A 16895-nucleotide genomic window follows, 5' to 3' on the forward strand; every position below is an offset into this window, starting at 1 on the left:
GACAGGATTAAATATTCTGAGCCCCACTGAGGATAGGACAATCATCTCAATTAAAAACAGTGACAAGCTCAGATCATTGCAGATCAAATAATCTTCTATGTTCAGTCTGTCTTCCATTGGATGTAGAAAGAACAAGAAAATCAGCCTCTGATAAAAAAACTGGGGCTAAAGATTTTGCAAAACTTTCCTGTTTTCCGCTCTATTAGCAGTGAAAACCTGGCATCTTGCAAAAATCATTATATGACAACTTACACCAATGTCCGTTTGTACCTATGAATTATTAGAAGAATTCCTTCTGAACATTTCATGAGCAGGTGAGGTGATGAATGTTGAACCTGCTCATCCATTCTCTCCTAATTTATGTGATGTCATGTGTGTACTCTGACAATAAATCTGAAATATGTTAGACATTTATTACAGTTGTGCTCATATTTTACATTTCATGTTTTGATTCAAATTATTTCATTTTAATAATTTCACTGATGCATTTCTTAAATATTTTTTACTTGCCAGTAATCAGATTATTTTTAAATGCCAGTCTATTTTGAATTTCCAAATAATTTAGAATGAACTCCAGAACAAAGAGGCAGCAGCCTTGCAAATCTTCTATTCTTTAAAATTATTTGCTAAAATTGCCTTGATCAGACCCTTGAACCTTTTGCTTCCTGTGCCATTATCCCACAAGAGCATGTATATATTTAGAGAACAGAGCCCCTCAATTTCCCCTCAAATGTGCTTTGACAATTTCTTGTTTCACACAACTGAAGCAGCAATAATGGGCATAAGTTCTCAGCTCTTAAAGAAGAATTAGTCGTTAATTCATACCATTGCCTGAAGTCATTGAAGACTTGTGTAGGGGTGGATAACAAAAACTACAAAAATTACAACTGTGACATCCCTTCCTGCCCCTCCAGCCTTGGGCTGACATATGCAATGAGGGAAAGTGGCTTAGAGATCAGTTGTAGAAGTAAGCATTAGAGACTGGAGCTCAAAACATAGAAAAAACATGCAATGACTGGTTCCATCTAGTCAAGGATAGTGGATTTGCTCCATCTCATGTACCAGTACTGCTTCTTGTCTTGCAGTTCAGACACTCACTATAATTCTACCATTGCAAGTATCTTCCTTCACACAATCAACTCCGTTCCAACATTCACAACCATCTCATGGCTCACATGCATCTACAACTATTCCAATATGACAGGCATGTGAATGAACACATTGAGACACACTCAATCACAACATTTCCCTGGGCAAAGAAAGTTCCCAGCATTACTATCTGAGGCAACAGAGAGGGTCTTCCCTATTTGGCAGCTGACAATTGAAGGGGCTAAGGGACTAGTGACAGGACATACATGGTCAATATTGTATGCAGTATTGGTTGCCATAATATAGGAAGGATGCGATTATGCTCAAGAGGGTGCAGAAAAGATTCACAAGGATGTTGCTGGAACTGGGTGGCTTGAGCTATCAGAAGAGATTGGACAGTCTGAGACTGTTTTGTGTGCAGTGAAGGAGGCCGAGAAGTGATCTTACACAAGTTTATAAAATTATGAGAGTCATAGATAAGATGGGTGATCATAGTTTTTTTCTCAGAGTAGGGGAGTCTAAACCCAGTAGGAATGTTTAAGATGAGGGGTGAAAAATTTAGTTTTTTTCAAGCAAGGGTATATGGGACAAGCTGTCTGAGGAACTGATAAAGGTGGATAAAATTACAGTATTTAAAATATCTTTGGACTGCTACGTAGACAGGAAGGGTTCAGAGGGATAAGGGGCAAATGCAGGCAAATGGGACTAGCTCAGGTAAGCAGTTTGGTCAGTGTGGACAAGTTGGCCAAAGGACCTGTTTCTGTGCTGTCTTCTGCATGGAAAATGATGGTGATCACACAGTAAATTAGCTTTCTCATATCCTACCTCCATTCGTCCCACTTAAGTCAATGGTTAAAACCAGAAATTACCTTCAAAGTAAATTTCTGAGCTCTGGGTGAGCACATCCTGACAGGGCCTTTCTCTGTCACCAAAAGATTATAGTCTTCTCCTCTTGCAACATGTTAGTAGAGAAAGTCTATGCCCTGAAGTTGCCAAATTGTGGAGGATCCAGTCCATGATGAAGAAATGTAAGCAAAGATAACTTTGGTATACCCAAGGTGCCAGAGCATCACAGTGAGGGTACCAATAGATTTCTCCTCCATGCTCCTACTTGCTCTGGTTATGGCAATGGTTGGTAGCCCAATGAGGAGTCAGATTGTGAATGGTTGGGAAATTAAAGAAGGACCTTGTCGTCCTTGTCCCATAGAGCAAGCCCTCCACTTGGTATGTTGTTAAGATGTGGTGTACACTGTAAGCTACCCAAGAATGGAAGAGTTGTGTGTCCTTGATGCATACATGCCATTCACCATGGTCCCTTTCACCTTATGGTTGCAGGGAGGCTGCAACATCACACTGAACATTAATGTAGAGTTCAGAATCATATGGGGTCCCAGGTGCCCAAATGTCGTTTGTTGATCTTGAACCTTTGAGAATCCCACGATCCTAGCAAATCAGCTGCAGGGTCTGCAGATATCTGTTCAAGGAAAGAGAGATATATGTTGCTTGCATTGAATTGAGAGTCCTCAGTGAAATATATCTTATTATCAACTGCATCCAAGATCAAATCCATAGGCTAAGGTCATGGTTAGAATGGCCTTCACATCTACAAGCACAGGTTCATGAAAGGCATTCTGCATACAGAGTTAGATTTCTGACACCATTGCTTTAATGAACCTTGGCTTCTATGTGTATTGCTACTTGGAGAGTTAAAGGTAGTGCATTCCTCCCTGTGCACTCTTAGGTAATGGACTGTTATGGCAAAACCCTTTCCGGCTCCTTCCTCTCACAAGTCTGGCTTACACTCAGGCCCATTTCTCCAACTTCTCATTGTGCTGTGAACCCAGGAGAACACCTACTAAAGATTGGTCTTTGCTTACCTGGACTCCCACACACTTAAAGCAGTAATTTCTGACTCAAGGAACAAACTGAGCTGATGCCCCACTAAAACTACAAATGGTTGATTGCACCATTAAATAATGCAATAAACAAATAATAATGAGCTCTTTTTCTGCTCATAAGGACTTATTCAGAAATGCATCATGGGTTTTCACCCTGAGCATCTAAATGAGCAGGTATTTTTTGTCTTTTATCCGTGCTCCACACGCTAATGTTAAAAAAAGGGATACACTTTTGCTTCTCTTTGTCCAACTGTTATAGGCATTGGGCAATGCTCATGGTGACTCCTCGTTTACCTTCTGGCAGAACAAAATTTGAGGTGTATCAGGCATATTGCATTTTTTAATGTACAGTAAACTTCCCAGAATCCGGCACCTACAGGGATTGTGGATGCCAGACATGTGAATTTCCCCATTGCCTGAGACTCACTCTTACAATGCCTAACTAATGCACCTACATTAAGAATAAACCATTTAATGGACAAAAGACAGTGCAAAATATAAAGTAATTGGAAAAAAAATCAGTAATGTAGTCCTTAATTATGTTAAGTTCACTTTAACCAGATAATTCCCTTAACTTAAAAAAATGTGAATTTAAATTTGCTGTCATTGTACCTACATTGTGCTAACCACTACGTTAACAGTGCCAGCATCGTAATTAATCCCCCCTCCCCCAAGTTTACACATAAAGCCTTAATAATGCAGCATATTTGATAATATACTAATAAAGATAAAGACCTTTACCAGGCAGGGACAGGGAGTTGCTTTGGGAAAGTTGCCCCAGCAGCTTGCAGTTTTGGGCAGCTTTTCATCCATGGTGATGCCATTTTATTCAAACAGCTGCTGTGGGCAGGGAACAACCGAGGTGCTCTGTGGGCTGAACATTTGCTCCCATCTTCACCAAGGAGAACATTTACAATTTTAAACTTACTTATTTTTTAAATTTATTGTTATTTATTTTGATTGTTATCTATTTATTTATTTCCTCCTTTATTTTTGCTGGTTGCTTGAATTCTGGATACCAGGGATTTTACTGTAATATTACATGACAATAAAAAGAACCTTTGAACCTTAACATATCGAAATGAATCACAAACAAAGAGCCAAGAAGGGCTGTCCATCCCATATGTTCTGTTCAACCTAATCACATTCATGCACCACACATATTTTAGCATATGTAAAAGGCAAGCTCTCTACTATTAAACATTTAACCAAGGTTGCAGAGTATGATGTCATCTATTTAATATTGAAATGTAGAGGAGTAATTCCATTTCAAGTTATGAATATTTGGTATCTTCCAGATGTGGGTGCTCAGCAATTGAATATATTCAAGGATGAAATTGCTGTTTTATGTTTGGACACCAAGAGAATCAAGTTATAGGGAGCAGACTAAAACTTGAAGATGCGCCATTCCCAAGTTGAATGGCAGAGGCAATGTGGACACACTTGACCACTTCTGTTTGAAACATGGAAGTTTACAGATGCTGTGATTGTAGTAAGCCCACTGAAATGCTGGAGGAGCTCAGCTGGTCTTTTCAACAACTAGAGGGGACAAAGATATATTGCCGATGTTGCCTGAGCCCGCAACGTCGGCAATATATCCTTGTCCCCTATAGTTGCGAAAAGTCCAGCTGAGTTCCTCCAGCATTTCAGTGTGCTTTGACCCACTCCTGTAACTCTTTTCTCAGCTTCAAGCTGACATAAATTTTAAAAAAAACATTGCACCTCAGATTGGACCGTAAATTACATCCATTTTGCCATCTTATGGTTCCATACTTTAAGAGGGATACAAAATTATGAGGCAATTAAGTTTTAGATTTATTAATCCAACAATAACTTTGTGTCATTTGTTTTAATGTAGCAGCCATCCACATTTTCTTTTGCACGTGAAATAATCCGAACTCAGGGTTTTGGACTACGAGGTCTAAACAAAGGCCTGACAGCAACATTAGGTCGGCATGGTGTATTTAATATGATCTATTTTGGATTTTACTTCAATGTGAAGAATATTATTCCAGCAAATAAGGTAATTATTTCAATTAAATTAATAGTCAATATTAAATAATGTAAGAGAAGCCAGAAACTGTTAATGTATGTTCATGAAGTGGATTTTCATGTTCCTTTCACGTTAGTTCAGCTCATTTCCTCATGCAAATCTTTAATTCAACTAAAGTAATACATATGTCACAATCCCCCAATTATGTAGGGCTTCGGGAAGAATATATCATTTGGCCATCTGTCTTAGCTTTTCTTGATCAATCATTTAGTTTTCAGATCTTCCAAAAAGTTGCCCATAACTTGTGTTATATTGAATCAATATTTTGCAAGTGAAAATCATTACACTATTATATTTAATTATCCATCAAACTGCTGTGGATGGCAGACCTGCATAAATAATTACTAATGCAAAACAGAAGGAAGTGCGGATATGAATATATCAACATAAAACATTATTGAAGTGTCACAGTCAAAGAGTGTAAATCAGTACATGCCAAAAGTCTGAAGCAAACAGCATTTTGAAGTAGTGGCATACTGTAAAATTACTTCAGGTCAATTAAATTAGTTGCTGCTGTTTTCCAAAAAGACTAGACTTCAGTCACTGCTCTAATTGAACTAATGTGGGTTATTAATAACAGGAAACTTCTACTTCTTGGTAGACTGGATAATTTAAACATGAAAGAAAATCTGAAGAGAGTAGCATGCAGGAAAGAGAATAAAAACACAGGACACAAGAATCAGGATTTTTTAACATATGGATATCTCATGAATTCATCGGTGTTTTGATAGATTTCATGGTGGAAGTTGTCATTTGTAAAGTATTCTGGTCAATTAGTTAATACAGTTGCTTGTACTCATGTTTTGATACAGTAATAGTAAATACATTATAAAGTTTAATTATACAAATCATCCCTATATGCCAAGGCAATCTTTTATTATGAACTTTGTTTTTAAATCCTGTGTGAAGAAATATGTGTTTCAACAATTTAGAACTTGTGTAAAGAGACAATCAGTATGATTGTCAAGAAACTGAACACAAGTATGGGAAACCTTAATGTGCTCAGGTAGAATAACAAAATGGAGTGCCATGTAGAATTTTGATTAGTTGTAAATCGTTTTCCCCAAAGCAATTATTTTTAAATGTTATTTTTCTGTTTTCTCTTTAGGACCCATCAATTGAATTCTTGAGGAAACTTGGAATTGGATTTTTGTCAGGAACAATTGCTTCTTGTGTCAACATACCTTTTGATGTAGCAAAGAGCAGAATTCAGGGACCACAGCCCAAGCCAGGAGAAATTAAATACAGAACATGTTACCGCTCTATCAAGACCATTTATAAGGAGGAAGGGTAAGAGCTGAATTTTGAATTTTCTTCTTATTCCTAGAACCATAGATTTCTCAGTAAGTTTTCAGCCAATTACTTACAACATGGTAAAACATTATGATCTGAGATGCCCCTTTGTATCAACTGTGGAATTCACCAAAATGCCCAAAAATGTAACTGTTATTTACAGATTTTATTTTTAATATCAGAAGTATCCCATTGACAAGAAAGTCAAGAGGCAGGAAGGTAGCAGCACTGCTTATTTCAAGGGAATGCACAATTCATATAGACCAGGGACAGACATGATTGGATCAGATCTTCTAGTGCTATGCTGTAAAAGTAGCTGAAATCTGGACTGATTTGCCATTGATGTAAATTATGGAGCCTCCTCAACTTCTGAGAGCAATCTGGACAAAATGGCTGCATTCCTTGGAATTCACCACCCAGGATTTGGGATGTCTTGTTGCAGATTTTTATGAAATCCATGTAATGTTGTACTTGGTCCAGAGATGAGATATTAAAATTACTTTGAACAAAGCCATATTAAATCTCTGGAAAATATAATTCACCTCAATAAATTTACTCAATTTTTTCTAAGGATACATTTAATGGGAGATCATCCTTACATGAGCATTGTCCAGAAATTGTGAAGCTTGACAGAGAAATATTTTTTTTAAATTCAATGGCTCCTGATTACCACCATCATCATATTGTTTCTTTTGTATTGTATATATTTTTTTTGAAGAAATTGTGTCTTTTCCAGAGCATTAAATTCCAGGAATTAAATTAAAAAGTGTATTTCAAAGAGGGAAAAGGTTAAATAGATGAATGTGTTATTTTATTACTTAACATAATTTCTTAGCAAACATTGGAATATTTTGTTTCCTACATTAACAAATATATATATATATATATTTCATTTAATAGGTTTTTTGCATTGTACAAAGGCTTGGTTCCTAAGGTCATGCGATTAGGGCCAGGTATGGATATGCTTTAACCAAACATAATTGCTAAAAGATATTTTGCTATCTTTATTAGTTTGTATTTTCAATATCTAGTATTATGTTACATTGATCACTTTCCCTGTTTCATCCCTCTATCTCTAGGAGGTGCAGTCATGCTTTTGGTTTATGAATATTCATTTGCCTGGCTTCAGGAAAACTTCTGATTCAAACAGAACAAAATATAACTAAAACACTTGTATTTTTAAGAAACATCATGTTACATTGCCCTCAGTCAACTTGTGTAAACATGGAGAAAATTTTTTCAGAGGAAATTCATCTCGATCTGTATTCAAAGCAAACAGAATGATATAATTGTAAAATATTTTCTCATGTCAATAAATTAAACTCAAAATAGTTAACTAAAACATACAACAATTTTTACAATTCTGAATATAACAAATATTTTGTAATTCATAATTTTAATTTAGATATTTTATAAAAATAAAATGTTTTCTTACAAATATATACAGGTACAGCCTATTGATCTACATCCTTTTTAAATGATTTAATTTTCTATACATCAATCCCGAATTTAACAGGATGAATAGAAGGCTTTAGAGAAAGAAGCAGGTGAGAGCAGTGAACCAATCTCACAATTCAAAAACATAGAGTTGATGTCTGTCTTTTAAAAACTTGGTTTATGATTTAAATTAGGCTAAGGATATTTTTTACATCTTCGTGGAGTACAGTTTTTTGTTTGGCTACCCATTTACAATTATGGCTTAATTTACTGTATACTTGCTACATTAAGTACTAATTACCATTAAATAAATTGTGTATTTATAATTTTTTTCCTCCACCATTAGACCTACAAATAAAATTGATTATTTACATGGATCTAAACTTCACAAAAAGCTGAAGTACATTAATTTAAAACAGAAACTTTTTTGAAACTATCAGGAAAATATATTAATATTTAACCTGATTTGTTGGGTCAATGCTATGATCATGAACTTGGGTAGAAGTTGCATTTCCCAGTGGTTGGGGCTATAGGTCCATGGTTTGACTCCATATGTACCTAAGGTTTCGCAATAAGTTTGAACCTTCTGATCGACTTCTTAAAGGATTTTTTGTTCATGTCTTCTGAAAGCGTACTTTATACCCTAGCTTGTTTGGACTTTGCAATGACCCTATGAGCTTGCATAGGATCCTGTAGGCTTACTTCGAGGGCTGTTTGATTTGTTAAGCAAAAAAAAATGTCCTTCATAAAATATGTTGAATCTTCTGCTGTAAGTACATAGTTTTTGACTTTTCTTTTATTCTTTCAGTGGCTAGGCAACCTTTAGTTGATAAATACTTTCTGGAAAGTTGTTTGTAACATTTAGGGAGAAAAGCCTTACACAGTAATATGAAAATAAACTTTGTCATTTTATTTTTATTTACAAAGAAAAATGTTTCTATTCCATAACCAATCCTCCCTAACATATTGAGTATTGCTTTACCACACACCCAAATTACAATAATTTGCCTCATGCTCTCAGTTACTTCAATGTAAATCTTTATCAGAGAGGGTGACGGATTTACATAAGCATATCTTTATTGTTGTTGAATTTTGAAAAGGGTGCACCAAGGGTAAGATATTTTCAAATAAGTTACAGGGGAAAGTTCATGAAAAACTTTGAAATTTTTGACACCATTTTTGAAATATTTGGGCGCTGGTCAAGACAATACATAACAGTTTTATATTAACTCTGTGTCATTTTATGATTCAAATCATTCTATTCAAATGGAAAACAATCACATTTGAGAATTTTCCACTTATCTGCCAGTTTACATTTATTTTTAAAATCAGGAAAACTCTGGAATTGAGTTTCATTTTTGAAATAACAGTTGTGAAAAGTGTGGCGCATGTAAATAGTCAACATTAATATTCATTACAAGAATGTTTGAAAATCTGTTGCTCCAAAATGTAACTTTTCTAAACTCCACTTTCATAATTGCAGTGACCTTCTCCTAACAAGACCACTTGTCACCAGATTTCCCTTTTCAGTTGGATAGTTTAAACCATGCTTATTTAATGGACCTACTGTCAATATTATTCTATGACTGAATGTTAGGAACCAGTGATGTAAGAAGGGAAAAGTTGAATAATCTGAGATTTCTTCAAATTAAATAGTTTATGTTAACATTGAAATCCACCCAGCAATATACTTATATGCAAGAAGCTCTTGGTCTCATTGTCTCTGGATGGTAACACCAGTGTAATCCAATCCTCATTGTTTTATTTGTGACATGACATGCATCTGCATCCATTGGAGTTTTTTTTAGTCTGGTTCAGAATTCAGTATCTTATTAAGAGCAAACTAAATAAAATTGTTTTAATTGCCACACAATAGGCATGTCCTTTTGTCTGTGCTTATCAGAGCTGGCTCAATGTTTGTTCTGATGCTGGGATTAAGGATTTTTATTAATTGTGTCCTACAACGCAGAGGCGGCAATGGAATGGCTACCTTCTCTAGCTGCTTGAATGCTTTTGAATGGCAGTGGTGTGGGTAGGTCACAACTGTGAGCTGAGAGTGTGCTGCCTGCTGCATGCTGCCAGCCGTGGGTTGTCATGTAGCTGGAAGCAGCCGCGCTGTATGTCATGTAAGGAGATACTTGTGTAGGTGGAGGATAAGGAGCCATACTTGAGGCAGATACAAAGCTGCTAACTGCAGGCAGACCATTGGGACCCTGGAATATAACAAAAATGACTGTTAATTTATTTAACAAAGTTAAACATTATTAATTAAAGTGTCTTAATTTAGCAGCATAAAACCGAAGCACGCACAGATTAAATTGTTGAAATACAATAGAGTAAGATCATAATTTACTTCAGTTGAATGAAAATTTAGCACAAGCTAGACATGTATGGAAGTACAGGAAGTTTAAAAAGTGTACATAATTATGTTTTGATAAGTATACTGTTAGCTGGTAGAAATGTAAGTTGCTTTTAACTGATGCAAATGAAAGTTAATATTTTAAAGTGAGTTTTGTATTTTAAAGAGAGAAAATACATTATTGTGTGGTAAATATAATGGTAGTGCATATTTGTATAATAGGAAGTGGCGACATAATTGTAACAAGATTGTTATTTGTTTGAAATATCTCGCTAGAAGATTGCTAAAACGCAGGGAAACTATTGGCACGTGCTGCACATTTCGTGAGTCAATGTGTAATGAATGTCGGTGAATCAAAACAGTTAACATTCAGAATTATACTCTATTGACAAAATGAAGGCCCGCAAGAGAATATTATCGCCGATGGTAATAATGGCCCTAATGCGGTGTTAGCAAAGAAAAATGCGAACTCCACCCCTAACGTTGCTGGAGGAACTCGGCGGGTCAGGCAGCATCCAGGGGTAGAAATGTTCAGTCAAAGTTTCGAGTTGGGACCGATGGTCGTGACTTGACTCACTCGTTCCTCCAGCAACCCAATGTTTGCTCAAGATTCCAGCATCTGCCGGTTTTGGATGTTCTGTATGATTTGGGGTTTGACTTGAGATGCTGCAAAATGCGATTGGAAAGATCACTGAGATTATGTTTACGGTTCTGAAGATAGCCTGTCTAAATTTTACGCAAGTTAAAAAATGTAATAATTCCTACTGAATTTTGAACGTGTGCTTCTATTTTTTGAAATTCGGTTGGTGTATAATAGCAGGTAAATATTACATTTGTTACATTAGGCGTAAGAGTTTTGCCGCGAACGCTATTAGACTCAATCCCGGGCAGTGATTTAAAAAAAAACCTCACAAGCTTGTTTCGAGATTTATATAAACCTTGGAAAATATTTAGAAACTTTTCGTTGTTACCACAAATAAATATCCTCACTTTGACATTAAAATGTATCCTATTTTATGCCTTGGGTCAAATGCTCACTGCCCTCATATTTTATTATTTTAATGGTCCCTGTATAATAGTGACGAGATGCCATTAACTATACATTTTAAATGTTACATTTTAATCAAGATAGGCTGGCCGGAATGGAGAAAATCAAACTTGCTGAAAACCCTTTATTTCAAGTATCTTGTATTCTAGAAACGGTGAATATAGCTGCCTATATAATCTATCTACATCATTTTAAAGTTGCGTTTTCTTTCGGCTCCGGGTTTTATAATCGTCATGTATAATGTTTTAAAACATATTATGTAAATGTGCTTGTGTTTAAACTTTCTCCGCCGAACGATGATAACTGGCTTGATGTACTAACATTAGATATTTGTGAAACACGGTATTCTGAATGGAAAATGCTTCTGTATTAATCGATTGCAATCGTCCATAATCACTCCATTTTAAAAGTTATAACCTGCATTAGGTTGCAATAATGACCTTCCTATTGATTTTAAAGAATAAATGATTATTGCCCCATGTTATTAATAGCCAATTTACTTTATTGTGGTAAACTACTGATTTCATCCGTCACCATGGTCAGCAATCCACCATGAGCTATAAAATCAATGATACATCAATAGCTCACTATTCTCTAACCTGTTTGTTGAATGTTTCTGTTCTCATTCTCGGATATCCCATTTTCCCAGTTCTGAAAATGGGATGTTATTTCGACATATCACGCTTTAAATCCCGCCTTTATAATCGCCGTTGTATTTTTAAGAAGGTCCACCACGTTTTACCTCGATCTTGATTTTGCAAATTAGAGGTTCTCACGTGTAAAAGTCATTGCAATTGAGAATACTAATGACCGTATGGGTTGTAATTGTTGAAAGGTGTTTATTTTTGTAGTTTGGAGTTCTGTAAACGCTGTAATCTGTCTTGTTGAGAGGAAAGGCAAGCTGCAATTACCTGAGTATATTTGACTTCCTGCTCCAGTGGGGACTTGTCCAGTCCGTTCACTGCAGGCTGGTTTGAGGAGTGGAAGTGACTCCTGTTTATATTGTTCCATTCTTCCACTTTAGTAGGATAAGAAGAACTGTCACTAATGGGAATAGCACCTAACAACAAAAATATTTATATGACATGACTTGTATCTGAATACTTGTAGCAGACATGATATTTGCTTCAGTATTTCCGGCCAGTGATTCCGGCATTTTGTATAATTTGGTACAGACGGTCAGATAAGTTTTCTTGGAGTACAATTAAATGGATATATTCATCTTTTGCTAAACCCATCCGACCTGATCGAGTCCAGTTAACGCGCCTCAGCGCGCTGCATTTAGATCACATCATCTATTTCCCTCAATTGCTTTGCTGTTAGAATTTGAAGACTATTTCCGATGTTCGGTACTTACCAATGGTGCATTTAGAAACGTTACCGTCTTTCAAGCAGCCTCGTGTAGTTTCATTTATTAAGCCAATTGTTACATGTTTTTTTTTAAATCAAATAGCATGCTACACTTCTGAAAACGATTTGATAAATGTCGGTTGATGCAAGTTGCTCTCCTCAGTACTAAATCCTAATCTTTATGTTCATGATTGTTTACACTAGAAATAAACTACTAATTCTCCTCCACTTGACTTCCTCAAATCATAACTACAGAATAGACTATGCAGTTTCTGGTCATGTATTGGGTTGTAGCCCGAAGCGGTGCACTATTATGTAGGAAATGCAATTGGAGGTTTAATTATGTGTTTCCTTTCTGACCCAGGACAAGATATTTTATCGTGATGGTTTTTTAAAAAATGGCACTAACAACTAAAGGCAGCCAGTTATTTTTTTCCTTCTTTGCTTTATTGTGTGCGTGAATTATTCGAAAGTTCAAGCATTGCAATTAAAGAAAAGCGACACACTGTTAAATCTGTTTTGAATAAAATGTAGGTGATTCCGGAAACTGGCATAACAATGTTTGGATACAATTTACTAACAATGGTTTTGATTGCCGTCATTGTATGCACAGATAAAATATTTATCTTGCCATTTAGGAGACCCAGTTGCGAGGAAACTAGGCCCCAAAATGTTGTACACGTTAAATGCAAAATATGGTCTAATTTGTTCCAGAACCAACAAAATAATGTGCTATATTTGACCATTAATTTTTACATCTAATCAGAAGACGGGGAGATATCTACGAACGTAAACTATTGCAAAAAAAAATCTGTCTTCTAACACCAAAACCTATAAGACAAATACCAGACCATTCTAATCAAACCATCAGTGGAGAAGAAAGATATAAGAAGCGTTAAGGGAAATTGAAAAACTGACTTCGTTAGAAAGAAGTGAGCATAGATTTTAGTAATTTACTAGAATGGAGCGTTCAAATCCCATCGAATGAAAAATTAAAACGCATTTCGGAGATTGTTTCAGCGAAAAGAAATATAACAACGTGTGCAAAGTGAAACTTCAGTTCTGCTGGGCACCAATGCAATAGTCAGTCCCTGATGAGGAGAAGGGCATTTGTTGACTTTTTTACTGATCCATGCAGAATGTCTGATTATGGAGGGAAATGTGGCTAATCGGGAATGCGCGAAGGGGTATGATTAAAGACTGGAACTGTTAGCTGGATTTTTTTTAGCGAACTGAGAATATTATTTGTTAGCACGCGGATTTTTGCGAGTGTTGATTTCGAAACAAAAGACGCGGCGCTACAGCTGCTTTAGTCCGACCTTCCTTTCCCGTAGCGTCCTTAAATTTAAAGCGCTGCGGCTTACCTTGCTGCTCAATTAATGTTCTGATGCCCAGAATATCGGAGACAGAATGCGATGAAGGCCAGGTTCTGTGAATTCCCATGTGTGCTGGGATGGCGGGCACACCGGGCGACGGTGGCATTTTTGCTCCGGCCGTTGTGATGGGACTGGAGTAGGAATAAATTGTATTATATTGGAGAGCCGACTGTGGAGGCGGATGCGCCGGAGTCTTGCTCGACTCGTACTGATTCTGTTGGGACAAATTTCCGATCTTGTTCCGTAGGATTCTGCTGATGGAGCTGACCGAAGGAACGTTGTACTTGTCGCAGACTCCATCGGCTAAGAGTCTGTCACGGATCTCCCACGCAAAAATCCCGGGGTCTCTTTGCTTGTATGCTCGTATGTGTTTGACCACGGTGGGGGTTGTCACTCTGGGCTTGCTGCCACCAATCGCACCGGGCAAAATAGAACCGGTCTCATTGTACCGAGCCAGGATTTTACTGACACAGCCATGTGAAACTCTCAACTGTCTACTGATATCACAAGGTCGAATTCCCAGCTGGGCCAGTTCAACTATCCGCAGTCTAATAGCATTAGGCAGTGGTCTGCCATTGACAAATACACCTCCCAACTGGTTTACCTCCCCAAACGCTGGCTCTGGGATGGAATAGAAGAAGAGGACATATTCAGGAAAAAAGTCAACTATAGTTACACTTTACAACCCGGCATCTAACCAGGAAGCGGATATATTTGTGTTCCGTGAACCAACGTCTGACAAGCTCTACTTTGTTACGTTTATGGAGCGTATCCGTCGCCTAGGCCTGCAGTAACGTCCGCATTCGCTTCGAGCAACACCAAGAGCTGAAATCACAGTCCCCGACATTCTCTGACAGAAGCCAACCAAGGAAAGAACAGGCACAGTTGTTCGAGTTGTGGTCATCTTGTCAATTCTCTAGTCTGACATAACATTTGCTTGGCAGGAAGTTTTATTCGAAATGATTCGAACGAGCTTTTCTTCTGAATTAAACTAAAGGAAACTTTTTTCTTATTTTGCTATTTTATAAAGTTCTATCTGCAGAACCAAATTTACAAATGTCACTTTTGTTTGCATTTTATTCTCATATTTATTGTAATGGGCGAAAACATGATAGTAATTAAACCGGATTGTAAAGACGTTGCATCCCGACGTTCATTTACTCTCTGGTTATATGTGTCTAGCTTTTTCTCTGGAGTAATTCATGACCCCAACAATTCTGTTTTTAACATTTAAATGGTGCAGAGTACTCTCTTTTCGGTGTACTGCGTGGACCTTTTTGCCTTTCTCTTTCTCCCCAAACACATTAGATTATTAATACTCTAAAAGATGAAGAGATAGAAATCGCTTATAAATTTGTCGAAACATATTTGTAATGAAAACAGGCCTTTTTCATAAAACTACAAAGTTCTATCTACTTGCGCCAATTGGAAGAAATTCTCTAACATGAGCTCTACGGGAATAATTTAATGTAAAGGACGTAGTTACAATGAATATGTGGCTAAATAATGTGAGTGCTTAATTATGGTCAAGTGTTAAAACCGAAACTACTTACCCATGATGGTTGATACACTCGCGATCCACAATACTTCTTGCTGAATGCGAAACGTTTACAAATGGAATTCAAATCCCTTGGAATACAGATTATTCGGCATCCGCTTGTAAATGTTGCTTAAAAACTGATTTCACCTTCGTCGAAGTTGCAGAAGAACTTGTTTAGAGTTTACGTGCCTCCCTTTTCCTCGGGAGAGGTGGTTCGGATCTGCATTTCAAAGCACAGCATGGGAAATGGATTTTACACGCTCTGCCTGTCAATCACCATGGACGCGCCCGTGGCAATGACGTCAGAGGGCGGTCGAGGGGAAAATCTGTGGGCATCATTGGTGGACGGACGTGACCTGGCAACACTACCTGGAGGTAGGTCTCTCAAATTAACATCGGGCTGACCGACATCTGGCGGCTTCTACTGCTCTGTTAAATGAAAGAAATGCTGCTTTAGAAATGTTCAATAAAGTATAAATTGTTATTTACAACGGAAAACTATAGGTCATTCAGCCGGTAAGTGAAGTTACTTTACCGACCCCAGAAAGCAGCGTTAAAAACATTGAAACGGATGACAATCTGAATAAATCATAACGCTAAGTTGTTCCGAATTAATGCACCTGATATAAGATAGTTGGTTCTACAATCATGTGCGATGTCCAATAAATTCGATCAAGCCCGGGAATGTATTCATGTTGTGATGGGAAACTAATCTTCAGCTCGATTCCTTTTCCATTACAATTTCAAAATGTATAATATGCAAACAAATGTCCCAATTGTTAAAAAAATTCTTTAACTCTTGCCGAAATTTAAAATTGATGTGACCACTTATAGCTTGTTTTGTATTAGCATACCTTCCCCAGTATTGGAAAACATGCGCTTCACAACTGTGCTGTGAAATCAAAATATAGGACACAATATGTTCCTGATAAATGTGTGGACAATAGGTTCATTTAGAAAACGCTATGACACTGTAAACAAATGTTTTGCTGGTGTATTTGACCTTCGTGACATTCAGATTCGTAAATTAGTCTTTTACATCAAAATAGTGATTGGGTTCTTTTAATTACAAGATCGAATATCAGTTCTTTATTTAAATAGTTTTATTCCTGCGAACCATTTCAAAACGCGGTGCACGTTTATAAGTTTGAGCTTGAATCTATTTACCTTTACGGTATAATTTGTCCTGGCTTTTGTTGGTGTGTTCGAAACCTGCTTTCTCAGAGCTAAGTCACTTCCTTAACATGCTGAACTCGACAATAAAATGTTTATTTGAACGTATAAGTCAGATAGTTTATTTCAATTGAGGATGAATATTTTATTAGGTCTCAGTGTTTAATTGACGATACAGTATTGAAGATATCGAATAGTTTTCTATCAATAAAAATAATATGACCTAAAACTAGTGTCGGGTTATTTCAATTATTATTTTGTATAATTTAATAGATTTGA

General features: G+C 36.7%; 2 protein-coding genes across 8 annotated transcripts in view; one reads left to right on the top strand and one right to left on the bottom strand.

Moving 5' to 3' along the window:
- slc25a21 (solute carrier family 25 member 21) overlaps positions 1-7676 on the top strand; it is a 396136-nt gene extending 388460 nt beyond the window's left edge. For both annotated transcript variants that reach the window (XM_069916801.1, XM_069916802.1), the window contains exons 8-11: positions 4846-5010; positions 6149-6330; positions 7234-7286; positions 7413-7676. In XM_069916801.1, coding sequence (XP_069772902.1) covers positions 4846-5010; positions 6149-6330; positions 7234-7286; positions 7413-7474 — 462 coding nt within the window. In that variant the 3' untranslated portion in view covers positions 7475-7676. The remainder of the gene's footprint in view (positions 1-4845; positions 5011-6148; positions 6331-7233; positions 7287-7412) is intronic.
- Positions 1-15681, bottom strand: part of pax9 (paired box 9) — a 30840-nt gene extending 15159 nt beyond the window's left edge. Inside the window, exons 1-5 of one of the 6 annotated variants that reach the window (XR_011351287.1) lie at positions 15457-15681; positions 13892-14524; positions 12089-12237; positions 9761-9983; positions 1959-2563 (exon numbers count right to left, since the gene is read on the bottom strand). Coding sequence is in view for 5 of the 6 variants with exons in the window: in XM_069916796.1 (XP_069772897.1) it covers positions 7523-7593; positions 9761-9983; positions 12089-12237; positions 13892-14524; positions 15457-15460 (1080 nt within the window). In the remaining variant the exon portion in view is untranslated. Of the gene's footprint in view, positions 1-1577; positions 2564-7122; positions 9984-12088; positions 12238-13891; positions 14525-15456 lie in introns of those variants that run through there. The other 5 variants (XM_069916799.1, XM_069916798.1, XM_069916800.1 and 2 more) reach the window with 5 other exon arrangements.
- Positions 15682-16895: the final 1214 nt, after the last annotated feature.

Source organism: Narcine bancroftii, chromosome 2 (assembly GCF_036971445.1).
Source record: "Narcine bancroftii isolate sNarBan1 chromosome 2, sNarBan1.hap1, whole genome shotgun sequence".
Classification (NCBI taxonomy): Eukaryota; Metazoa; Chordata; class Chondrichthyes; order Torpediniformes; family Narcinidae; genus Narcine; species Narcine bancroftii.